The 27,553-nt window shown below is 39.1% G+C and overlaps 1 protein-coding gene across 1 annotated transcript in view; it reads left to right on the top strand.

The window, feature by feature from the left end:
• Window positions 1–27,553, top strand: part of GPC6 (glypican 6) — a 1,277,347-nt gene that overhangs the window by 644,041 nt on the left and 605,753 nt on the right. Inside the window, exon 3 of the mRNA XM_055426553.2 lies at window positions 9,720–10,111. Coding sequence (XP_055282528.1) covers window positions 9,720–10,111 — 392 coding nt within the window. The remainder of the gene's footprint in view (window positions 1–9,719; window positions 10,112–27,553) is intronic.

Raw genomic sequence — 27,553 nt, 5'->3', positions numbered from 1 at the left:
AGTGAGGAACTTTTGAGTTATGCATTATAATATTTTTAACAACTGATGCTATTTATTATTTTTTTAAATAATTATTTTGGATGTATTATGAGCAGTGTATTGTGTTGTAGAGCCTTGTAAGCTGTTAAAAGATAGTTTAAATTTCTCTTTTCATTAATTGTCATGAGCAGAGAGTTTAAAAATATATATTTTTACCTTAACCTAATGGTTATTTTTCTTTTCCTTTTTCATTTTATACTGTCTACTTTAAATTCCAGGTTTATGGTAAGATATTCTCCTTATGAAAATCTCCAAGGACTCATTAAACCACAATCCTAGAAAAATTTAGGGGCGTCTACTTTAAAATCACTAAAGTCACCTAAATCCTCTAAATCATTTAAGTGATTTAAGAATTTACTTTTGGATTGTACCTACCTTGCAGTGGAATATAAAGAGATGAATGGGCTGCAGAGTTGTCTGAGTGAATTTTTTAAGATAAAATAATGGAGGAAAGGAACTTTTATTCTACTACTTAGAGATAACAGACTAATAATTAAATTGTCTTCCTACTTGCAAGAATTCAAAGGCATAATACGTTTTGTTTGATTACTTTATCTTCAAACATTTCACTTAGGATTTTGACCGTTTATGCCGGGGATTGGCAAATTTTTTTTCTGTAACGGGCTGAATATTACATATTTGGGCCATTTTGAACTACATGAGATCTCTGTTGCATATTTCTTAGTCATTGTTGGTTTATATTTTGTTTGTTTGATGTGGCTCAATGGTAAAGAATCTGCCTGCTAATGAAGGAGATGCAGGAGACATGGATTTATTCCCTGGGTCAGGAAGATTCCCTGGAGGAGGAAATGACAGTCTAATCCAGTATTCTTTCCTAGAAAATCTCATGAACAGAGGAGCCTGGTGGGCTACTGTCCATAGGGTTTTAGCAACTTAGAGTTGGACACGACTTTGCGACTGAGCACAGCACCCATAGAGGATAAACAGCAAAGCTTCCCTGCTGTCCAGTTGTTTCTTAGAACTCACCTTTGTCAGCACTGGTTTGGAGCTCTGGGTTATATGCCAGTTCAGTGGTCTAGGGCAACTTGTTTAACATTTCTGGGCCTCAACTTCCTTATCTGCAAAATAGCTATACTAATATCTGATATGCATGCGATGTATGAAAAGCTCATAAACATCAGGCAACTTCCTAGGTCCCATCTCTAGTTATGTTGAAATTATCATCATTCATTGTTTCTAATTAAATTGTCATTTTCATTTAAGTATCTCAACTTTCCTCCAAAAATGTATCAGGTACAAATGGAAATAATTAAGATATTCCATTGCCATGTTGACTGCATTTTAAATCAGATGTATTAGGGGTGGGGATGCTTACTTGGGTATAATAATCCCTCAAACAGGAAATTTATAAATTACTACTATTAGCTCCCTTTGAAATTTTATGTGGTGGTGGTTGAAATTATGTAGGCATTTATTAATTCCTGGCATGAATTGATTGAGTAAATCATAATGCTTATTATAATATAATAAACATTATCTGAAAACATACACATGTACACACAGAGCAAGAGAAAGTATGAATTAAGAGATAAAGACATAGCAAATCCCAAATTAATTTTTGCTAACAGCAGCTTCATCTCACAATAACTCCAGATTCTGATTTCTCCCTCATTGAATAAGTTGTTACTTTCAAAATAATTATATTTAATTTCAACCCCATAATTTTAAAAAGTTCCTACTGAGGGTCTGTTTCTACACAAAAATTCAACTGATGTTTAAGAAAAACTACAAAGATAATATAATCGGATGTCTATTCAAATTAGTTGTCCTCTTTCCCTTACATAGTTCTTTCATGTGAATAATGAAGAAATAAAACATGGCGTCTTATTGCTTACTGAAAACAACAACAAAGTTGCAAACTGAGTTTATTTGATCACCGAATGGAAGAAGGCTTCACTATAGGAGACGGTGCGGTTTGAGTGTTAACTCGTGATAGGTTTTGCTTGAATGAAGGAGGGGAGTGAATGGGAACACAGACAGCTTGGCGAGATCATGGGCTGCGAGGGCAGAATTCAGTAGAGCCAGCAGCAGGAGAGACAGCAATGAAACCAGGCAAAGCGTAGATCTGGACAGACAGAGCCTCCAAACAGGAAATGAGAGTCTGGCTGCACTGTCTTGATAGCCAGCAAGCTTTTGAGCGGAGGCCACCAGGCATTTCGCATGTAGATGCAAATGAACTTGGAGCATGGGAGGATATGACTGTTTGAAAAGTAGAAATATTAGTCGCACAGTCATGTCAAACTCTTTGCAACCCCATGGACTGTAGCCTGCTAGGCTCCTCTGTCCATAGAATTCTCCAGGAAAGAAGATAGCAATGAGTAGCCATTCCCTTCTCCAGGGGATCTTCCCGACCCAGGGATCAAACCCAGATCTCCTGCATTGCAGGCAGATTCTTTACTGTCTGAGCCAGGAGGGAAGCCCTTTAATATTTATATAGGTATAAATACATGAGTTTGACCATCTGGTGATGTCCATGTGTAGAGTCTTCTTCTCTTGTGTTGTTCAAAGAGGGTATTTACTATGACCAGTACATTCTCTTGGCAAAACTCTATTAGCCTTTGTCCTGCTTGATTCTGTACTCCAAAATCAAATTTTCCTGTTACTCTAGATATTTATTGACTTCCTACTTTTGCATTCCAGTCCCCTATAATGAAAAGGACCTCTTTTTTGGGTGTTAGTTCTAGAAGGTCTTGTAGGTCTTCATAGAACTGTTCAGCTTCTTCAGCATTAATGGTCGGAGTACAGACTTGGATTACTGTGATATTGAATGGTTTGCCTTGGAAATGAACAGAGATCCTTCTGTCATTTTTGAGATTGCATCCGAGTACTGCATTTTGGACTCTTTTGTTGACTATGATGGCTACTTCATTTCTTCTAAGGAATTCTTGCCCACAGTAGTAGATATAATGGTCAATTGAGTTAAATTCACCCATTCCAGTCCATTTTAATTCACTACTCCTAAAATGTCGATGTTCATTCTTGCCATCTCCTGTTTGGCCACTTCCAATTTGCCTCGATTCATATTCAAGGTTCCTATGCAATATTGCTCTTTACAGCATCAGACTTTACTTCCATCACCAGTCATATCCACAACTTGGTGTTGTTTTTGCTTCGGTGCCATCTCTTCAGTCTTTCTGGAGTTATTTCTCCACTGATCTCTAGTAGCATATTAGGCACCTTCCGACCTGGGGAGTTCCTCTTTCAGTGTCCTATCTTTTTGCCTTTTCATACTTTTCATGGGGTTCTCAAGGCAAGAATACTGAAGTGGTTTGCCATTTCCTTCTCCAGTGGACCACATTTTGTCAGAACTCTCCACTATGACCTGTCCTTCTTGGGTGGCCCTACATGGAATGGCTCATAGTTTTACTGAGTAACTTTGACATTACTTTGCCAGCAAAGCTCCATCTAGTCAAAGCTATGGTTTTTCCAGTAGTCATGTATGGATGTGAGAGTTGGACTATACAGAAAGCTGAGAGCTGAAGAATTGATGCTTTTGAACTGTGGTGTTGAAAAAGACTCTAGAGCATCCCTTGGATAGTAAGGAGATCCAACCAGTCCATTCTAAAGGAAATAAGTCCTGAATATTCATTGCAAGGACTGATGCTGAAGCTGAAACTCCAGTATTTTGGCCACCTGATGCGAAGAAGTGACTCACTGGAAAAGACCCTGATGCTGGAAAAGTTTGAAGGTGGGAGAAGGGCACAACAGAGGATGAGATGACTGGATGGCATCACCGACTCAATGGACATGAGTTTGAGTGAACTCTGGGAGTTGGTGATGGACAGGGAGGCCAGGTGTGCTGCAGTCCATGGGGTCATGAAGAGTCGGATACGACTGAGCGACTAAACTGAACTGAACTGAAATACATGAGTTTGGAGGATGACAAGAGGGCCCATCAGTTTTATCTGCTCTAAGATGCAGTGGTAGGATTTCTTTCCGTCTAAGGCGGGGCCGCAATGTTATCACTTCCTAAGAGGAGCTCCATCCAGATGGAGTCAGGATGTATTTCACTGGGTGCTCATGTTCACCGTCTAGTCACCTCTTTTTAAGGCTCTGCCCTATGGCAGGCCCCATACATGGAGATGGTAATTTTGGTCACTAACAAGCTTACCTGTGAATATGATATGCGCTTCAGCTCCTTTCATTCAAAGCACACATAGCTCCTGGAACTTATCTTGTAAATAATCTGATGAGGTGTTGAAATGTGCTGGTCTTTTCTTGGAAGGTTTCAATGGCCTGTCTCTAAGCTTCTGGGATTTTTTAGCAGATGAGTAGAGCTCAATGGAGAAAGTGAGCATGTCCTGGGGACAGTTATGTCTGCAGACATTTTTGTCATCACAGCTGGAGGGAGGATGTGCCAATAGCATCTAATAGGCAGAAGCCAGGTGTGCTACCTATTGTCTTACAGTGCACAGGGCAGACACTCAAGGTAGATGGTCCAGCTCAGGGAATTCCCTGATCGTTCAGTGGTTAGGACACTGCATTTTCACTGTGAGGGCCCAGGTTCAATCCCTGGTCAGGGAAATAAGATCCCACAAGCCACACAGTGCAGCAAATTAAATAAATAAATTTGATTAATTAATTTTTTGAATTTTTTTTAATTTAAAAAAAGATTGTCCTGCTCGAAATGTCAATAATTTTGGGGCAGAGACCTCTGATGTAGAGGAGTAGCACTGAATCATGCATTCCACATAGCTTCAATCTGCCAAGGGTGACTTTTCATCCAACATGGACTCCCTGAGCAGCGCCGATCTTCTTATAGTCTCACCCTGCAGGGAGTGTTTAGGAACCATGCCTTTAGCCCTCAAAGTCTGCTGGAGAAGAGAGTAAATGGCACTTGGATTCCTTCTCCTTTAATGTTCCTCTTAACTCGGCATTTCCCTGGTGGTCACATCAGTTGGATGTAAGCAAGGAGACTTTGAAAGGAGGAGATATGCTTGAAAGCTGACAGGTGTGTGCAGAGTGAAGGACTCTTCTATTCCCTTAACCTTGAAAAGGGCCTGGGTAGAGGGCAGGACCATAGCTTTCCTGTGTCTGAATCATAGCCCTTGTCTGAGATCAGCTTTCTGAATCATTTACCCTCCATGCCAGCAACTTGGAGTTTTTCTTAGCCAAAGCTTGGGTTGTGAGCTGATTGAACTGATAGGGCATGCTTTTGTGGAGGGGAGGGCAGAAAGAAGAGATTAGGAGAGAAATAAACTCAACACAAATATGTGGATTTAGGGAAGCAAAGTGAATAGACCTGCTCCCCCTAGTGGGACAGACTCTGTGATCATGTGTAGGTACAGTTTCCACCGACTCGTGACCAGAGCTTTTCACTCACTGGGTACTATGATGATGTGAATTTACACCACCAACCTGAAGCACTAATTTTAAATGAGTTGGCAGTGAGGAGTGTTTTGGAGAGCATGAGAAGAGAATAGGAAAACACTACAATTTCTAGGTAAATGCTGAGCAGTGCTTGATCCGGTCGCCATGCCCAATCCTGCTACAGTAATATCAACTAGTCAGCACTTCCAGCTTAAGCGGGCCTAGCGTTTGCTGTTTGGGGCAGACTGCAAATTCCTTGAGAACCTTCTATCTGCTTCTCTCTCTCCTCTTGCTTGCACCTCCCCTTGGTCCTGTGTGCACCTGGCGTTTTGATCCATTCATTGGCGGCAATAAATGGAAGCCTTCCATAGATACCCTTAGGGCGCCTTTTGGCTCCTGGGAGTTGATTTTTGCCCCTTTAGAGGTCTCTCCAAACCATCAGCGGTGTGCATAGACTTTCTTTTTTGCTTTTGGAACAGTGGTGGTTTTTATCTGCAAGATTGCTCTCCCACTTGGGGCAGTCTGCCCCGCAGCAAACAGATGTTCACATCCACATCTCCCCTCTAGATGAATAAAATCCTCCCAGAGGCTACAGCTGGCTGGAAAAAAGTTCTTTTGTGCAGCTATAAAGCATAACTGAGCCCTAAGCAATCACCTTTGATGTATATTTTGTGATTGGGGAAGAAAAAAATTTTTAAAAATAAAAACATTTTTACCTGCCAAACTCTTTCTTGCAGATAAGAATTTTTGTTGACCGAAACCTGTATCCAATGTGAGCTTTGCCGTTACTCATTAAGCAAAGGGTTAGACTGAGTCATGTTTCTTTCCTTATATGGTTATTCAGTTTTGTTCTCTATGCTTTTTGGGCATAATACTTTCTCAGCAAAATGGGTCTGGTAACTGTCTTCCTAATCCCCATCTTGTTTGGTTTGCTGAGAGAGTTTTCATTCAAGCATAAAATACTTTGTTTAAAGAGTCACCCTTCAAAAGGTGAAAGTTTAAGTCTATGAGCATGATAAAAACGAAATGAGTATACTTATTTTTTGGAGGATATTAGTTTTGCCTCAGTACCTCAGATCCCCATCTTTCATAAGATCTAAGATCAATGTACTTTAAGGTACCAACATTTGTCATAATTGCCTGATGTATTAGCATCCTTTAGTACCAAATATTAACTTTGACTGTGAGATCACTAAACCATATAATGATTTTGAACAAGGAATAATAACTTGAATTTTGAGGACCAGTAAAACTGAGAACAAACTTCTGAGTCAATGACACACCCTTAGTCACAAATTTAATCATGGCATCTTAAAAAATGTTTCTTGAACCATATTTATGGAAATATGATAACTAAGTTTCTATATTCATACAATTATGATGACTAATTTTGGAATAAAGAAACAAACCACAAATCACAGTGAGTGGTCAATATGATTTTAACTTTTTGCTGCAAAGTAGTCAGAGACTAATATTTTCCCCATGTCAGAAGAGGAAACACTAGGAATGTTACTTTCAATAAAAGAAATACAGGCAGAAACCAACACATTGAAAAGTAATTATCCTCCAATTAAAAAAATAATAATTTTAAAATAAAAAAAACAAAATTTTCATCCCTACAGTAAAGCATTTATACCTCAAATCTTTGGAGAGCAACGAGTACCAGAATATAACAATCCCCGCTTTTGTTTAGCTCTTGCAAATCCAGACCACCCTATTGATTACTGACAATTCATTGCTGAAGGCAGTACTCTGTATTCAATAAATTAAGCTTTAATTTCTGAGTCCAACAAAATAATTGACCTCAAAAAGAAGATAAATGAATAGACTATGCTGAGCTCGTGATGAGAATCTACTTTCCAATCTCATTATATTAGTATTTTTCAATTCAGTGATTTTTCCATTCTTTCATAGTTTCTTTCACAATCTGTAACACCTTTTACCTGCTCCTATATGAATAAGGCCAAGCTATTTTCATCTTTGGTTTCAAGACTGAGAGGTTTTATTATGGTAATAATTTGGTATTAATAATTTTAAATAGTTTCCATTTTTAAGGCAACCTAAGTGACTAGTAAATTTCTGAAAAACTTCTACACTGTTTCTGATTTCATCAAATCATAAATAACATTGACAAATAGCATATATAAATAGGGCTTTCCTAGTGGCTCATATGGTAAAAAATCCGCCTGCAATGAAAGAGACCTGAGTTCGATCCCTGGGTTGGGAAGATCCCCTGGAGAAAGGCATAGCAACCCACTCAAGTTTTATTGCCTGGAGAATCCTATGGAAGGAGAAGCCTGGCAGTCTACAGTCTACAGGGTAGCACAGTCAGACATGACTGAAGCAACTTAGCAGATATGCACGCGTAGCACATATAAATATTTTAACCAATGAATCCTTTGACAGTTTTGAACTTTTTTTCCCCATCTGATTTTCCTTAATGAATCCTTGAAGGTTAGATAGGTTTAATACTATGTAGCCTGATTTTAGCATTTGATAAAAGTTAACATAAGAACTATTTGGTGCCCTAAGGGTTACAAGCCATGAATTTCAGATAATCCCTCAATTTTTGCTGAGACTGTAGCAATAGAATTTCTGTATTTAAGAAGAAAAAGTGTATTCTTTCATAGTAAGAGGATAAACATTGAACAGTGTCCTTTTTAAATTTAAGCATATCAGTTATATTTGAAAACAAATACAAAATAATCACCATTATAGACACAATTTTATCAAGACAGTGGTTCAATGTAGCTAAGTCAAGTGCTTCTTCTGATAAAGAAGAAATTAGGTGTAGCTCCCATGGACTCCATGGAGAGAGTCATTGATGTTTCCTTCTGCATCTCAGGAAAAAATTCCCCCAAGCCTCCGGATAAAAAAGATTTTTGTTGTATTCCTATTGGAATTCCTTGAGGTATCCAGGACATGATTGTTCTCTGCATTAGCTGAGAGGGGCCATAGCTTCTGGGAATAAGAAGGAACAATGGGAGATAAAGTGGAATTACTCTGTTGCTGGGAATTGTATTCACAGACTCAGAAGCATAATTTTTCCTTAGCCTTTATCCCACCCCCAATTACATTCTCCAAATGGGATAATGCTTGAGCTTGCTCTAGTGCAAATGGATAAGCTTTGTACACACATGATCTCTATATTTCCTCTGTATTCCTTTTTTTTTTTGGGTGGGGAGTATAATTGCTTTACAATATTGTGTTAGTTTCTGCAGTACTACAATGTGAATCAGCCACATGCACACATATATCCCCTCCCTCTTGAGCCTCCCTCCAGCTTCCCCACCCACTCACCCCCACTCCCCAACTTATCACAGAGCTCGGAGCTGAGTTCCCTGTGCTGTACAGCAGCTTCCCATTAGCTATGTATTTTCTACATGGTCGTGTATATATGTCAATCCTATGCTACTAATTCATCTCAGCTTCCTGTTCCCGCCCCTTTCCATGTCCATGTGACCATTCTCTATGTCTGTGTCTCTATTCCTGCCCTGCAAATAATATCATCAGTAGCATTTTTTCTAGATTCCATATATATGAGGGAGACCAATGTGAGGGCCAATGAGTCTAATGGTACCCAGGGACATTGTTTTTCCATCCCATTTCTTACATACTGTAACTATTCCCAGAAATCTTCGAGTGTTGTTTCAGGATGAAAGTGGTCATTTCTTGGTAGACTTTTTTCATTTAGAACCGCTTAACCAGAAAGCCCAAATACCTATATTTGTTCAAGTTCTACATAGTGATAGTTTATCATAATAATACATGGTCCTCTATAACTTTCTGATTCATTATGGCAGCCTAAATTCTGTTTATTACAGCTTTAAATTAAGTGAATTTAATTACACTATGAGTCTCTAAACACTGATAATTGATTGCTATATATGACAACTCCAAAGGGTCCAAATATTTCATTACTTTGAATATCCCATTTATGAACTTTTCCAAATAAAAGCAAATTAATTGAATGAGTGGTTCAAACAGATTTTTAGATAGACTGGAGCAAATGTTTTTATTAGTTATGCATTTATTGTATTAATGACAATACTTAGCCACATGTTCTGATTCAAGTTAATAGAGTTTTCTAAAATTTACAACAAATGGAAAAATAATTGAACTTCTTTGGAAGAGTATTAAATGGTAAATTCCTAATGTTAATAGATGTTCTTTCCAACAGAAATCACATGCTCTTCTGTTTTCTTTTGATTGATACCTTAATCACAGGAGACATTTTTTTTTTTTCCTGTGAAGACAACCACTAGAAGCAGTTGTTTTTGAGGTAAGTGGATGTTTTGGACTTCCTAGATCTTTCTAATTTATGACTGCTTTCTTGTTTTAATTTGCAGAGTTTTTCCGAGAGCTCCTGGAGAATGCAGAAAAGTCACTAAATGATATGTTTGTACGGACCTATGGAATGCTGTATATGCAGAATTCGGAAGTGTTCCAGGACCTCTTTACAGAGCTTAAGAGATACTACACAGGGGGCAATGTGAATCTGGAGGAAATGCTCAATGACTTCTGGGCTCGGCTCCTGGAACGGATGTTTCAGCTGATCAACCCCCAGTATCATTTCAGCGAGGACTACCTGGAGTGCGTGAGCAAATACACAGACCAGCTGAAGCCGTTTGGAGATGTTCCCCGGAAGTTGAAAATTCAGATCACCCGCGCCTTCATCGCAGCGCGGACATTTGTCCAGGGGCTGACCGTGGGCAGAGAAGTTGCAAATCGAGTGTCCAAGGTAATTGAAATTCTCCTGTCTTTCTAACTGGCCTTTCCCGTTTTCTCTGTTTTTTCTTAAAACCAGTGGGTTTTTTTTTTCTTTAAAATTCAAGTGAAAGTTCTCACGTACAGTGGTCTTGCTAAATCAGCTAAATGTCAAAGCTTAATTCTTTGTGTGAGAGGAGCCAGGATTTCAAGCCATTCCATGTGGCTTGAAACATAATGTCAATATTTATCAGCAATTCAGCAGGGAAGCTTTTATCAGGGAAGGCATGACAACAGGTGTCTTGTAACCGTGACCACTTGGCATTTCTGATCAGTTTTAAGGATGATAAATACTCACGCAGCAGTCAATCCAGAGGTTATAATCCTCTGGGAAGTCGCAAGGTGACGGTCTTCATGGTGACTGCAAGTGGAGACAAGTTGTTGCTCAAAACACTGGCACCTGGCATTTCTTCTTCTTTATCAACCTTGTCAATGTGGCAAATTCCTTAATAGTAAAAGAAGAGCCTTTAGCTGACACCTGTAGATCTGGATTAGGGAGAACTAATGAATACAAAGTGTAGACTCTAGTGGAGAATTCTTTCTGTTATCCATTATCTTTGAAATTCAATGCTGTGTATTGCATTGGGCTTATGAGAAAGATAAATCACGAATACATGTCTGTGTCTTTCCTTGAGGACGTCTCTAAACCTTTAATGGACGGGGTCTTTTTCCAATGCTGTTTTTAAACATTGACTGTTTCTTGTGTAAAGGATATATGCCTTTGTTTAAATTCTTCCTTGACATTCAACTGCTCTTATGAGATAGGCTTGCCCATTTATGAGGGCTGTACAGCAAATAAACTGGAAAATGATTACTTTAAGAGGTAAAGTTAAAACAATAGATAACAAGTCTGGTATTATGTCACCCAAAGAAGGTCATGTTTGTACAAAGATTATTGCTAAATATTACTTTCTTATCGCAGAGTTGTGCCAAATAGCCACATATTTTTGTAACTATTGGTACTATCCTGCCATGTTTCTTTTTTCTCCACTTTGATCTCCTCTATTTACATCTTGGTAGAAAGATGTATATACCCTTAAGAAATGTTTCTCCTTGGCTCTATTTGTAAAATTCATAGCAGTCCATTTTTTAAATGAGCAATTCTTAAAAAGGTTACTTGAGCATATGGAAAGATTATATGGAAGAATGCTCTGAGGAAGATAATCACAAGGGATTTAGTAATACAAAGGGCCTATAACTTTGATGTTAAAAACAATTTTTTTCATTGAAAATCAACAACATTCTAAATCCCAAAGGAAATAGAACCCCAGAAGTGGATTAATAAGGAATGGACCAGGTGGAGTAATAAGAGGAAACGTGATCACTTGGGTAAGTCTGTGACATACAGATTGATATAAGAAATAAATATATATTCCATATATTCTTGAGAGAGATATTTTGTTGTTAAAAAATGTTAGTCACGGTGGCTTCAAATTGAAGCCCTTGCGTTTATTGAAGAATGAAATTGCCAGCTTTTGAGACACATGAGGTAAGAAATTAAGAAGGTGGATTGATACCTGTGACAGTCCTGATTGTTTATATGGAGTCCGCCTGAGTGTGAATAATGATTCAGTCAGCCAGTCAGTTCAGTCGCTCAGTCGTGACCGACTCTTTGCGACACCATGAATCACAACACGCCAGGCCTCCCTGTCCATCACCAACTCCCGGAGTTCACTCAAGCTCATGTCTATCAAGTCTGTGATGCCATCCAGCCATCTCATTCTCTGTCGTCCCCTTCTCCTCCCGCCCCCAATCCCTCCCAGCATCAGAGTCTTTTCCAATGAGTCAACTCATCACATGAGGCGGCCAAAGTGTTGGAGTTTCAGCTTTAGCATCAGTCCTTCCAATGAACACCCAGGATTGATCTCCTTTAGAATGGACTGGTTGGATCTCCTTGCAGTCCAAGGGACTCTCAAGAGTCTTCTCCAGCACCATTAGCGCTAATCAATTCAAATCATAAATCCCATACTGACATCTGGTTACTGCCTTCTAGTAGGTGAATAGATGGATGGATGGAAACAGAGAGAGATGGATGGGAATATATAGCCTTGGTTTAGAAGCTGAGAACTTTTTTTCTCAAATAATTTATGACTTAGTGATTTAAGTATTTTACCAGTGAACTTTCTTACCTAATGATGACCAGATGGTCTGTAGCTGACTAAATCAGATGCAGATCTACTGGTACCATTTGGGTGCCGATGACTTATAGAACACAAACTATTCTTTGTGATAAGAATAAAATATTACAGGACTGACTATATTAAGAGCAGAAGTAAGAATTGTGTTTGAGGGTTAGCCCCTCATATATCAGAAGTTTCCTTGTGGTCTCTTACTTGAATGATTTGGAATTTGTGAAATGATTGTAGAAGAGTTAAGGAATTCAAGGCAAAATACCAAAATAGAGATTCACAAACTATAATAACTTACCTCCTGCACCTTGACTTAGGGGATATTTTTTATCCTTCAGTTTCCCTCTTCTCTCACAGTGGCTTCTTAAATCTCGGAAGGCATCATTAATAGCTTCTAATTAATTGTTTTGACTGGGAAATTTATCTCTTTGGCAAAACACAGCAGTTTGACACAAATGTTTTGACACAACAGTTGGGGAATTTCCTTACCAGAAAAATAGAGAACTAATTTGATGACGTCACCGTAACTATTTTTATAACTTAGCTTGCCATCTCACATCTCACAGGTCTTTTTCTAGTCTTTGGATGGAACAAGTTAATTTTAAATAACTGTTTGAAAATACATTTCCTATTGAATGGGGCTTCTCTGGTGGCTCAGTGGTAAAGAATCTGCCTGCAATGCAGGAGACACAGGTTTGACCCCGGGGTTGGGAATATCCCCTGGAGGAGGGCATGCAACTCACTCCAGTATTCTTGCCTGGAGAATCCCATGGGCAGGAGAGCCTGGTGGGCTACATTCTCTGGGGTTGCAAAGAGTCAGACACTGCTGAAGCAACTGAGCATGCAGGCACGTGCTATCAAATACATGCATATCTTAAAACTACAGTTCAAATCTCTGGACACACTGTTTCACCTGTATACAAATCTATATGTAGAAATCACAGCAAAATTGTTTATAATAACATATAAAGTGAAAATATCGCAAATGTCCCATCTGTATAAATGATAATCTCTTCTGAAATCCTATAGGGCATTGAAAATAAATGAACTACAGCCACATGTGTGGATGAATCAGTTGCAAAAATCTTTTTGAGATAAAAAAAAAAAATGAAATCAAATCACCAAAGAATATATACCATTTCAGTTCAGTTCAGTTGCTAGTCATGTCCGACTTTTTGAGACCCCATGGACTGCAGCACGCCAAGCTTCCCTATCCATCACCAACTCCCAGAGCTTACTCAAACTCAGTATATTGAGTCATATACCATTTATATAAATTATTTTAAAAGTACAAAGCAATACGTAACTTAGGAATTAAAATATATATGAGCTCATATGTGCTTAGTTGTTCCATTGTGTCCAACTCTGTGTGACCCTGTGAACTGTGGCCTGCCAGGTTCCTCGGTCCATGGGATTTTTCAGGCGAGAATACTGGGATTGGTTGCCATTTCCTCCTCAAGGGAAGTATGTTGCCATTCCTCCTCCAGGGGATCTTTCCAACCCAAGGATCGAACCCACATCTCCTGTGTCCCTTTCATTGCAGGCAGATTCTTTACCTATTGAGCAACTAGAGAAGTCTCTTCTCTTACAGTGGCTTCTTAAATCTAGGAAGAAATCATTAATAGCTTCTAAATAATTGTTTTGACTGGAAAATTTATCTCTTTGGCAGGGAAAAAAAGAAGAAAACTTTCAAATAATAAACACAAACATCATATAATAATAGCATCTGGGGATTCGGTTTCAATGTATTATAAAAGAGAGATAATCAGGGGTTCCATACTTACTGATAACATGCTATTTCTTAATCTCTGTGCTCTGTGTGTCTGCATGTTTAAGATATTTTAATGAAAGAGATTAAAGTGGGAAGAGACTTACGATTTTTCATCTGTGATTCTTTCCATCTTGGTAGATATGCTCAAGTGCCTGAGCTGCCTTCCATGGTTCATCAGACTTACTGGTGTTTGTAGATTTGACCATTCACTTTGCGTGTTCCACATTGTGGTAAATGATATCAAGTAAGCATGGAGACAAAGCTCTAAAACGAACATAAAAGCAAATTTTGATAATATAAGAGTCTTGAGAGAGAGGATCCTTACTATTTTTTTTAGCATGATCCCTTTTTTAAAGCACCACTCTTACTTCCTTCGGAGAAGGCAATGGCAAGCCACTCCAGTACTCTTGCCTGGAAAATCCCATGGATGGAGGAGCCTGGTGGGCTGCAGTCTGTGGGGTCGCTAAGGGTCAGACACGGCTGAGCGACTTCACTTTCACTTTTCACTTTCACACATTGGAGAAGGAAATGGCAACCCACTCCAGTGTTCTTGCCTGGAGAATCCCAGGGACAGGGGAGCCTGGTGGGTTTCCGTCTATGGGGTCACACAGAGACGGATACGACTGAAGTGACTTAGCAGCTTACTTCCTTATATACACTCATTCATGAATGGAAATTTGGATGTCATCAGTCCCTCTGAAGCTAATCAGACATGGGAAGAACAGAAAGAGGGCTGCATAGAGGTACTAACAATTGTCCGCTTAGACCAAGCTTCTATTTTTCATCATGAAGGCAAGTGACTGTAGTGTCTTCACTGGTCCATCTTGAAGCCATTTAAACAAAGAAGACATGACTTTCATATCTTTTTGCTTTAATAAATGTGACATCTATGAGGCAAAGCTATAAATTGTGTCAGTAGCAACCACTCTAACTATGAAAGGCATTCCATTGATTCGTTCCAGACAAATTAGGTAGATAATGGAATTGGAATCTGTAGAACTTGAACTGTGGCCAAATACTGTCATTTATCTCTATCTATCTATCTATCTAGATCTATTATGCATCTGTTTTTCTATTTAATATTTTTTAATTCCTTGTGGGTTGAGACTTTGAAAAGAAAGTCTGGCTTTTGTAAGACCAGAATATTATTATCAACAAACACCTGCCTATGTCTGCTATCCATAATAGTATCTTTGCATGGGGAGCCTCTTAACGGACCCATCCAGCTGAATAAACAATCTTGCATTAACAACGTGTACCTAGAAAGCTATAAACAGAGAGTCCATTTTCAAAAACTGTGGTTGGTATATTACAAGGCTGAAAAAAAAAAATGATTGTCAAATTTGATGAAATGAAGGCTATGAAATACATTCATTCATAGCATTCTTTGATAATAATTGAAAACTATTCTGAAGAATATGCCATGGATATAGTTAGTCTAAAAGGGAAATGATATTCTATCTAGCTTTTGCTTCTGAGATAGAATTTAAGACACAAACTAAGACCACCTGTTATACCTGTCACCCAAATGACCTGGTTTGCTCCTTCTGTGGTCATCTTCTGATTGGAGTTAATTTTTTTTCAATTATATATTTATTTTTTTTTAATTTTATTTATTTTTTTTATTGGAGGCTAATTATTTTGCAATATTATATTGGTTGGTTTTGCCATACATTGACATGAATCCGCCCCGGGTGTACATCAGTTTCCCCTCCCGAACCCCCCTCCCACCTCCCTCCTCCCCTTATCGTTCCTCTGGGTCATCCCCACACACCAGCCCTGAGCATCCTGTAACATGCATCGACCCTGAATTGGCGATTCATTTCACATATGATAATGTACATGTTTCAATGCCATTCTCCCAAATCATCCCACCCTCACCCTCTCCCTCAGAGTCCCAAAGACTGTTCTATACATCTTTGTCTCTTTTGCTGTCTCATTTTAGTCATCCAGAAATGAAAAGGACCACAAAGAGGCCTTAGGTGAATGAAAGTTGTTTTTTTTTCCAGTTCTTTTGTGGTCTGTGTATTCTCTTCTGTAATTGATGATTGTCTAACATAGAATAATAATATAATCAATAATAAACAATATTAGGAAGAATATGTAAACCTTTTGAAGCTATCAATAATGTTTCTATGTTTACAACTTTTAAGTCAACATGAATAATATATGCTTGTTGTTTTATGATGATGGTGTGGGCATTATAATATTTTTAAAAAGTGTTTTGCCATCAATCAATAAAAAATTTCATGATTAAAAAAATAGTAACAAAATAACATTAGTACTAGTGGCCAAAACAGCAAAAAATAGCTTATTAATATACTTCATTGAAGATGTATGAATTTTACCATGATCCAGGGTGCTGTGAGAAGCCCTGGAAATTTTAAGGGTGTGAGCAAGTCAGGGATCAGAGGAACAGAAGAGTTTCTCCCCTGAAGAATAGCATGTGTAGTGTTCTACAGAGGACTCCAGGGAAAAGACAAGGTCCCATTTTTATGAAAACTATTTGGTAATTTTGATTAAAACAATTAAAATCTTTCTTATTAATTTTAAATTATCTTGCAAAATGCCTCGCTTAGGTGTGTATTTGGAAAATGGTTAAGAGAGTGAAAATTGAGGAGAATGAAACCATTTATTTCCAACGCATTAAGAGTTTTTTGTGTATCCTTTCCTTATGGTCTTTTGGTAGCTTGTGTCTGTTTGTAATAACGTTTGTTTTGTTAAGTGAAGTGTTAGTCGCTCAGTCGTGTCCAACTCTTTGCCACCCTATGGACTGTGGCCTGCCAGGTTCCTCTGACCATAGAATTCTTCAGGCAAGAATTCAAGAGTTGGTTTCCATTTCATTCTCCAGGGGATCTTCCTGATCCAGGGTTAAAACCTGGGTCTCCTGCATTACAGGCAAATTCTTTACTGTCTGAGCTACTAGGGAAGCACCAGTTGCTTGTTAGGCTATTTTATTTTAAAATTATGTTATCTTTTGGAATTCCAGTAAAATGGGCACTTTTCTCCCCACTGAATCCGGTTTTGAAGTTGTATTCATAGAAGAAAGGTAAGGGGTTCTTTAACTTTGTGCCAATGCAACTTAGCTAGAAAAAGTTTGGCAACCACAGTTCTAACAGTATCTAACAGGTATGATTTTTCTCTCTCCTACAGTCCAAGATGGGTGGTTGTAATAACTCAACATTCATTTGATCCTATTAGATTATTGTAAAAGTTCAGCCATTGTGGCAATGTAGCTAAGGCCTCATAGATAAGCATTAGTTCAGTGTGTTTTATACATCAGGTACAGTGGGTAAGTTCTTAAGATACAAAGACTATGCAAATTAAAGTACTTACAAATACTAATTGGGAGAGAGACAGAAACAAATAATGTCAAAATCTAATGATTTTTATATTATAATCTAATAATATTGATAATCTAATAATATCAATTCTGCAGTAATTGTTTTGGGAACAGAGAGGAAAGACACCTAGCTTAACCTTGGGGTGTGAGGAACTTTCAGGACTGTCTAGAGGCCTGAATGACATGTGGAAGGATGTGTGGACATTGAGACAGATGATGAGGGCAGCAAGCGTAGGGGAGGCAGGGTGTTATAGGCAGAGGCAAAAACTCAGCAGAAACACGACATGAAACCCCAGATGGGTGCAGGGAGCTGCAGGCACTCCTAGGTATTCCTGAGGCATGAAATACATAGCAGGGAATAGGCAGAAATAAGACTGGAAACTCAGATGGAACCCTTGAATAAAAACTGCCTCTTTCACTAACATTTTTGTGCTTGTCTGTTTTGCTTGCATAAGTAAAAAGTAACCTTTCTTTTTTATTGAAGTATAGCTAATTTGCAATGTTGTATTAGCTTCAAGTGTACAGAAAAGAGATTCAGTTATTCATACATATACATATATTCTTTTTTCAGACTCTTTTCCTTTATAGGTTATTACAAGATACTAAGTATAGTTCCCTGTGCTATACAGTAGTTCCTTGCTGTTTATCTATTTTGTATATAATAGTGTGTATGTGTTAATGCCAAACTCCTAATTTATCACCCCATCACTGTCACCTTTGGTAACTATAACTTTGTTTTCTATGACTGTGAAACCATTTATGTTTTTAAATAAGTTCATTGTTATCATTTTTAGAGTCCATATATAAATGATATCATGATGTTTGTCTATCTTTGCTTAAAAGCATTCTATTACTTTTGAGAGACAAATATGCTGAGCACCTGCTCTTCACTGGACATTGTTCTATAAGAAACAGGAAATAACGATGAACAGAATTTACCCTGACAAAAATCACAGTGTATTCAAAAGGATTGAAGTGTAAAAGTTTAAGTGTGGTACAGAGGATCAGGATGAAGATAGAGGTGTGGGAAGAATGCCATGTAAATTAAGAGAAATGTATGCTTCCCTTTGCCTTGAAAAATTGGGAAAGGCACCTTAGAGTAGGTTATAGTCAGACTTACAGGATGAATAGGGTCTTACAGAGGAGGAAAAGATCTAGGGCTTCCTTGCCAAGGACCCAGCAGGTTAAAGGCACGAATTGTGGCAGGTCCTGATTTCGTTGAGATGTGGCCAGGAGGTCTGGATTGCATTACCTGGATTTTATATTTCCACCTAAGGAATTTGAAGGACCTTGCATTGGCAAGAAGTGATATCTAAGATTTTTCAAAAGACAAGTATGTGGTCAGATTTTCACCTCTTTCCTAGGAATGAGGTGAAAATCTCTGTTTCATGGGTATGATAAACTAGAGTGAGGAAAACTGATGGTGGATGCAGAAATGGAAACTGTTGTAACTGCCCAGGTGAGCACTGAGGCCTGATTCCAAGTAGGTGGAGCAGAGTGGAGCAGCATCTGCAGAAACAAAGGAACAAGTCAGCAGGGTATAAAATCGGGTGTCTTCTCAGATTGTTTTCCCAGCATCAAGCACATTTCCTGGCACACTGGTTGTTCTAACTGAGTAACAGTTGTCTGCCTGCTGACTGGTTTGAGGATCACCAACAGGGTCAGCTAGGAAAGAATCTGCCTGCAATGCAGAAGACCCCAGTTCCATGCCAGGGTCGGGAAGCTCCCTCTGGAGAAGGGATAGGCTACCCACTCCAGTATTCTTTGGGTTCCCTGGTGGCTTAGATGATAAAGAATCTGTCTGCACTGTGGGAGACCTGGGTTCAATCCCTGGATTGGGGAAATCCCCTGGGGGAGGGCATGGCAACCCATTACAGTATTCTTGCCAGAGAATCCCCCTGGTGCACTACAGTCCATGTGGTCACAAAGAGTCTGACACAGCTAAGCGACTCAGCACACAACATAGACATGTTTATTGGCAAGGGATGATAACATTTAGCTGGAGAAAAAAAGCTAAAATGATCAGATGAAACACCAGGGAGTATAAATACTTAAAGAGGATACAAAAAAAGAAGGCAAATGACCAAAAGCATATTGTTTTGAAAGTAAAGGAAGTGCTCAAGATATAGGGAAATCAGCAGCATCAGACGTTGCAGATAGTCAAGTAGGAGGGGCAGAGAAAACAGACCTTTGATTTGGCCGTTAGGATGCTACGAACTTTAGCAAGTGCATCTTGCCTGGAATGTTTTCTTTTTTTGTTTAGAAACATTAATTCTTCTATTCCTGCACTTTCTAGAACAGGCTGAACAAAGCATGGTCTATAGACTGGAGCCCATTCATGAAGTTGTGATCATTCTGCAACAAGTCAAAAGTTGAAGCCATTAAAGAAATCTTGATGGCAATTTCACCTTTCCGAGACATCTAAGACCCCACTAGTGGAATCTTCTGTAACGTTGTTGAATTTTCATGGTGTGTCTCCTTGATGTGAGGTGCATCTTGGTTATGCCCTGTAGGATCAGATCTCAGGTCATGACATCCTGGGAAGATCAAACAGCCAGCCAAATCCTGTCCAGGTCATTTGAGTCTCAAACAGATAGTTGCAAATGTATCAGTACTATTCTAGAATAATGCTCAGAAGAAGAAGATGGGGAACCTATATTCATTGATTCTGTTCATGTGTTTGAGCTTTTTCTTTCTGTTTTCAGCCTCCCTTTACTCCTCTTTGTGTGTCCTTGCCCTAACCTTCTTCCCTTGGAGTGCCTTCTCTATGTTTATAACCATGATGGGCTCTCATAAACCCATCTTGATTGGCATGTCTGTTGTTTGTGTGTGTTCCACAAGTATGAGAACTCCTCTGGGGCCACGGGAGATGTGTGCAACAATTGGACATCTTTGTTACTAACAGGAAATACCCACTGCTAAAATGTACCAGTTAAGGTTCAACACAAATCCTAAAAGGTCCAAGATTAAAACTCTAGTGCTGTAACTCAAAGAATGCTGCTTCTGAAATGCCTTCGTAAAGAAAAACGGACCTGACAGTTTATTTCAGTGTCAATGCTGACTCCATTCTTGGATATTTATCTCTGAATGCCTTTATGCTTTTCCTACCAGAAGGTTCTGTGAAACAAGGTTTGAACGACAGTCCTGCTGTAATTACTTTCACATGCAAAAAAGCACGTTCAGAGTGCTGACAGGAGACATTGCCGGCTGTGTGATATCATAGCTGAACTTGAAAGTTTGGAGGATTTTTCTTTTATTGTCCCATCTTCAGAGATTCAATGTTACAAGGACATTCCCTGAGGTAATATCAGTGCACTGGAGAGGTTTATGAGCCAAGATACACATCAAAAATAATTTTAATAAAGCTTGACAGCTATATTGCATTAATCGTGCTGACATAGTGAAGCAGGGCTTATGTAGGGAGTACAACATATTGGTATTTTTTTAAAAGGAGGTATTAGGTCACACAGATATTTTATTGTAAGAAAGATGGGGGTATATTATTACATACCATAGATTTTCTCCATTGTTATGTTTGTGATAACATAACACAAATATTGGATCCTACTTTTGTCACTTTAAGTATTTTTCCACATCGAAGCCTGGGTTCTTCCCCATCATGTGTATGCATTTTCTCTCTCCCTCTTGATGAGTGATATTCAGTGCAGACGCAATGGATCAATCCCAGATGCTTCGAAAATAGTCATCGTCCCACACAATATCGAAACTCTGCATTTTCCTGTATCTAAATTGGATAGCCCTGGGTGAAAATGGACAGTTCAGAGTGTCAGTAATAGGATAATGGTGATTTTGACATTCAGAGGTAAGTAAAACTGTAACCTGAATCAATAGATGCCCCAAGTTAACACCAGCTGACACTTAAGTGGCTGGCATAAACAGATTCTTAAACATTCATTTTCATCCTTGCAGGAAGATGCTGCATGTCAAAAATGCCGCTGTCATATTTAATGCTCACCAGAGAGCGAGATTTTTTATGGAAATTTAATCCTCTTCAGCTCATAATGTCTTAAGAAGTCAGGAAGGCAAACTTTTCCTCTGTTCATTTTGCAGAGGACTTGGGCAATCAAAGAAGCTCCTCCCTTCAATATTTTAGACTTTCATAAATACAGTCCTTATGGAAACAGTATTATTCTGCATATTATTCTCATAGTAGGCATAAATATGAGATTCTCCACAAGGAAATAAAGCTGTTTGTAAATAGTGGGTGTTACAACTTCCTTCTTTGCTCTTGGCTTTCTAAAAACAAGTTCTCTTGCTAAAACTACATGTAGATGTAAGGCAACATTTATTTCACTATTTTTCAATGAAAGTGGACCACATTTAGTCAGAAATATAGGGTTTGATGGTGCTTTAAAACATAGCAGCGCTTCCCTGGTGTCTAGCGGTTGAGAATCCACCTGCCACTGTAGGGGACACAGGTCTGATCCGTGGTCCAAGGAGATCCCTCATGCTGCTGAGCAACAAAGCCAGTTTTCCACAACTACTGAGCCCACATGCTGCAATTGCTGAGCCTTTGGGCCTAGAGCCTGTGCTCCACAAGAAGAGAAGCCCCCAGTGAGAAGCCCAAGTATCGCAGCTAGAACGTAGACCCTGCTAAACGCAACTAGAGAAAAGCTCAAGAGGCAGCGAAGACCCAGCACAAGCCAAAGTAAATAAATAAATAAAAAATAGCAGCGAACCAATCACTCTGCAGAAGTCCTTTTCTGTTAGAGTTCTATTGCTCAATTTAAAGGCTGGGCCAAGGCGAATCCAGCTGTGCTTCCAATAAAGTGTTTTATTGAAAAGACGAAACCTCATGGTATCCTGCAGCATTTGTAGGCAGAAAATAACTACATAAAATATTTATGTCACTATTTCCATATGATATGAGAAATATCTCCTTTGGAGTGGAGAGAAAAAGTACCCTGACATTTTGGCTGGGAGAGTAGATAGAATCTGGATTGAAAGTCTCTGTTACTTATTTCCTTTTGTTCATGTATGAAAGTGATAGATTTTTCCATAGAAATTCTGATATGCCCATTGGTTAATAAATCATAGAACCTTTGACTCTCAGCTATCCAGAGTCTCTCTCCTGATCAATTTATATTTCATCACTTGTTTTGTGATTGTGAGACAAAGAGAACTGGGGAAATGAGATTAATCTTACAAAATACTCAAGCCAAATGAACATTTTTCCTCTGTAAATTACCAAAAGAGTTCAAATAAAACTGCCATCCTAGCTTAAAATGACATTTAGTTGTTGTTAGTGGTCAGAAAATATTTTATGCATTTTCACATATTCTTTTGGACTCCAAAATCAGTATGTGCTCATCCAAAAAGAAAAAAAAAATGTGTAGAATGCAGAAGAGTACAAAGAAGAAAATAAAATAATCCTTAATTCTCACTACCTAGAGATAACCAGTGTCAAACGTTTGCATCTCCAGTGGTTTGTACCTCTAATATGCTTTTATATTACTTATTATTAAATCACGTGTGTGTGTATGGTCAGTCATTCAGTTTGTCCCGTTCTTTGTGACCTCATGGAATGTAGCACCCAGCTCCTCTGTCCATGGAATTTTCCAGGCAAGGATATTGCAGTGGGTTGCCATTTCCTCCTCCAGGGCATCTTCCTGATCCAGGGATCGAACCCACATCTTTTGCATCTCCTGCATTGACTGGCTTATTCTTTACCGCTGTGCCACCTGGGAAGCCCTATTGTTAAATCACGGGGGATACTTAATACTGGAGTCTACTTTTCATCACTTTAAGTATCTTTCCACATCGATAGCACTTTTATTAAAAAAGTTACTCTTATTTTTAAAGTTTTGTTTTGCAACCTAAAGGATTTGCTTGCTGCCAGTATATCCGGGATCTTCACAGATCGTTGCCCCCCCTGGACATTTTTTCTCAAAGAAGGAAGCAACTGTAGTAAGCAGTTTATGTGTGTACATGATGGTGTGTGTGTTTAACTCCTCTACACTCTCAGGGCCAGCATACATGGCTGTTTCATATACTCTTTATCACGTATTTAGCTATTGGAATTTCTTGGTTGATTTATAGTCAACACAGTTAACAAGAATTAGAAGTAATTTTTATGGAAATGAAAGATGGACACATAAAGAAGATATTGGGATGAGGCTGCTAGAAAAATATTTATTAGATCTTCCTATTATTATTTCCCATTGAGCTGAATATCTCCATCTAAGCCAGACTGCAAAGCTGTGGACTTTGGTCCTAACTGCCTCACAGATGTGTTCATTTGGCATGACTTCTTTAAGAGTTTACACAATGTTTTAAAATGAGGCAGATTGACATAAACTGTGGATTTCTGCAATTTCTACGGGTTTCCTTGCTGGCTCAGTGGTAAAGAATCTGCCTGCTAATGCAGAAGACGAGGGTTCAATCCCTGGGTGGGGACGATCCCCTTGCAAAGGAAATGACAACCTATTCTAGTATTCTTGCCTGGGAAATCCTATGGACAGAAGAGCCTGGTGGGCTACAGTCCACAGGGTCGCAAAAGAGTCAGACATCACTTAGTGATTAAACGACAACAAGCAATTTCCAAAGATATAACCAACCTGGATTTGTGTCCTGTGTAGCAAAATCAGCTGGAATAAATATATAGGCTGAGTTTGTTTTAGTTTGAGAATTTGTGTTCTGCTTTGACTTGGGTCTGACCATTCCTGTGATTGGTCTGATTCTGAAGTCAGTGTGGATCACCATCTATCACAGTGTTTGGTTCTTTTCCTCACAAGATAGAAGCTTTTCTCTGTACCCATGCCTTTACTAAAAGTGAAACAAGTGAAAGAAGATAGGGCCATGTTTCAAGAAAAAAGAAAAAGTAGGAAGCTTATTTTATTTTTTGTGGAAGTATAAAATATTCTAAAGATTTAATATGCAAATTGTAACTATGTTTTAAAAAACATCGTCAGTGAGCTTCACCAATGGTTATTGACTCCTTAGCATTTGAATTTGCAAACCTGCTTTTAAGTTTTCTGTTATTCTTTAATCAGATAAAAGCAAACCAATAACTTAGAAAAAGACTCTGCTATTCCTGAAGTTGATATTGGGAAAGAATCCTCTCCTTTAATGTCTTTGAGAACATTCTTATCATAAATGAGATAGGGTCTTCCCTGGTGGCTCAGTCAATAAAGATTCTGCCTGGAATGCAGGAGACCTCGGTTCAATCCCTGGGTCAGGAAGATCCCCTGGAGAAGGAAATGTCGATTCACTCCAGTATTCTTGCCTGGAGAATTCCATGGACAGAGGCGCCTGGTGGGCTATGGTCCATGGGGTCAGAAAGAGTTGGACAAGTTGAGTGACTAATGCTACTACTACTTATCATATAAACAGCCAGAGTTTACTTCTGCCGAAATGGACCTTAGCAAGCAAAGGCCTAGAATTCTTTTCCATTAGTGTCATCATAGCATCATCATCCCTGTCAAATCCACTTCCCATCTGATGTAAATGGAAGCTAACAGTTACTGAGTGCTTCCAAGCCACTGTACTTAGTACTTTTCACATACTGTCATTTAATTATTGCATTAAACCCATGATATATGCTTGGTAATTATTGCATTTATTAGATAAGGGACTTAAGGCTGAATGACAGGGCATCTGCCTCTTCCAGTGCTGAGGTTTTAGTCTGAATACAGAAACCTGATATCAAAGTCATTAGTCCTAAGACCTACCTGGTGGTCCATTGGTTAAGACTTCACCTTACAATGCAGGGGGTGTGGGTTCGGTCCCTGATCAGGGATCTAAGATCGCATATGCCTCCAGGCTAAACACCCAAGACATAGAACAGAAGCAGTATTATAACAAATTCAGTAAAAACTTTAAAAATGGTCCACATCAAAAAAATAATAATCTTAACAAGGAGAATAGAAATTGGTCTACGGCAATGTTGTCAACGGGAGTAGGATGAGAATCATATATGTATGTTCAGTTCAGTTCAGCCGCTCAGTCGTGTCCAACTCTCCATGACCGCATGAATCACAGCACGCCAGGCCTCCCTGTCCATCACCAACTCCCGGAGTTCACTCAAACTCATGTCCACAGAGTCGGTGATGCCATCCAGCCATCTCATTCTCTGTCGTCCCCTTCTCCTCCCGCACCCAACCTTTCCCAGCATCAGAGTCTTTTCCAGTGAGTCAACTTGTCGCATGAGGTGGCCAAAGTATTGGAGTTTCAGCTTTAGCATCGGTCCTTCCAATGAACACCCAGGATCGATCTCCCTTAGAATGGACTGGTTGGATCTCCTTGCAGTCCAAGGGACTCTCAAGAGTCTTCTCCAGCACCACAGTTCAAAATCCCTGTGAATTTCTATAATTTTCTGTAAGCACATTAAATAATAAATTTTTAATCTAGTATATCCAAGGCATTGTTATTTAAATTTGTAATCAGTATAAAAGCTATTAATGAGTTATTTTAATTTTTTGTGTGATGTCCTCAGATTTCAGTGTGTATTTTATACTTACAGCAGATCTCAGTTTGGGACTGGTCATATTTCACATGCCATACATGGCTAGTGGCTGATGTATGGGACAATGCAAATGTATAGTTCTAATGCATCACCCTCCTATTTGAGGCAAAGAATGTTAGGAATTCACACCAGGAAGCCTAAACCCTTGTGATTGATTATTCATACAGTTTCTCTGGTGATGAGGAAAATAGAGAAAGATTCTGTCTTTTCATAATGCATTTTGGGCCCTGACTGAAACTTTGACATAAATAACACAGACATTTTATTGAGAGATTTGTTCTTCCCGGTCCCTCAAATGCTGGCTCTGTATGTGATACTGCTGTGGTCCCTAAGTATCATGAGCATTGTCAGTATCAGAAGATTGTCAGTCATCAGGCAGGAATTCATCTGCAGTTTTCCATCTGCCCAGGGGAGATGGAGGAGACTAATTAATGCAGGAGTTGGCAAACATACATGGGTGTCAGCATCAGTAGTAAACAAAAGAAATAATTCTCCAACTATTATTGCAGGGAGCTCTTTGAGGTATTTAATTCTTGAAAAGGGCCCTCATGCTCATAAAGATGTCCCATCACTGGATTAAGTGTCTCAAAACCACGTGACTGATTAATGTTCTGATAGATATGAGGGTACTTCTACACTTTTGGGGGGATAAAGAAGGTACTTTTCAGGTGGAAGCCCCTGCAATGTTGATTCTCTTAGATTTCTCATAAAAATATTTTAGGGCATTGTTTTTTTAAGAAATTGGAAAATTTTAGCTTTAGTGAATTACTGTTTCACTGCTGCTACTGCTGCTACTGCTGCTGCTGCTGCTAAGTCGCTTCAGTCGTGTCCGACTCTGTGCGACCCCATAGACGGCAGCCAACCAGGCTTCCCCGTCCCTGGGATTCTCCAGGCAAGAACACTGGAGTGGGTTGCCATTTCCTTCTCCAATGTATGAAAGTGAAAAGTGAAGTCGCTCAGTCGTGTCCGACTCTTAGCGACCCCATGGACTGCAGCCTACCATGCTCCTCCGCCCATGGGATTTTCCAGGCAAGAGTACTGGAAAATGCATTATGCACTAGTCTGAAGAGACCTTATAAATAGCTGTGAAAAACAGGAAGTGAAGATCAAAGGAGAAAGGGAAAGATATACCCATTTGAATGCAGAGTTCCAAAGAATAGCAAGGAGGGATAAGAAAGGCTTCCTCAGTGATCAGTGCAAAGAATTAGAGGAAAACAATTGAATGTGAAAGACTAGAGATCTCTAAGAAAATTAGAGATACCAAGGGAACATTTCAAGCAAAGATGGGCTCAATAAAGGACAGAAATGGTATGGACCTAACAGAAGCAGAAGATATTAAGAAGGGGTGGCACGAAAACACAGAAGAACTATACAAAACAGATCTTCACGACCCAGATAATCACGATGGTGTGATCACTCACCTAGAGCCAGACATCCTGGAATGTGAAGTCAAGTGGGCCTTAGGAAGCATCACTATGAACAAAGCTAGTGGAGGTGATGGAATTCCAGTTGAGCTATTTCAAATCCTGAAAGACGATGCTGTGAAAGTGCTGCACTCAATGTGCCAGCAAATATGCAGAAAACAACAGTGGCCACAAGACCGGAAAAGGTCACTTGTCATTCCATCCCAAAGAAAGGCAATGCCAAAGAATGCTCAGACTACTGCACAGTTGCACTTACCTCACACA

Source organism: Moschus berezovskii, chromosome 13, assembly GCF_049115385.1.
Source record: "Moschus berezovskii isolate FMDL1 chromosome 13, NW_MosBer_1.0, whole genome shotgun sequence".
Taxonomy (NCBI): Eukaryota; Metazoa; Chordata; class Mammalia; order Artiodactyla; family Moschidae; genus Moschus; species Moschus berezovskii.
This window is presented reverse-complemented; position numbering and strand designations above follow the sequence as displayed.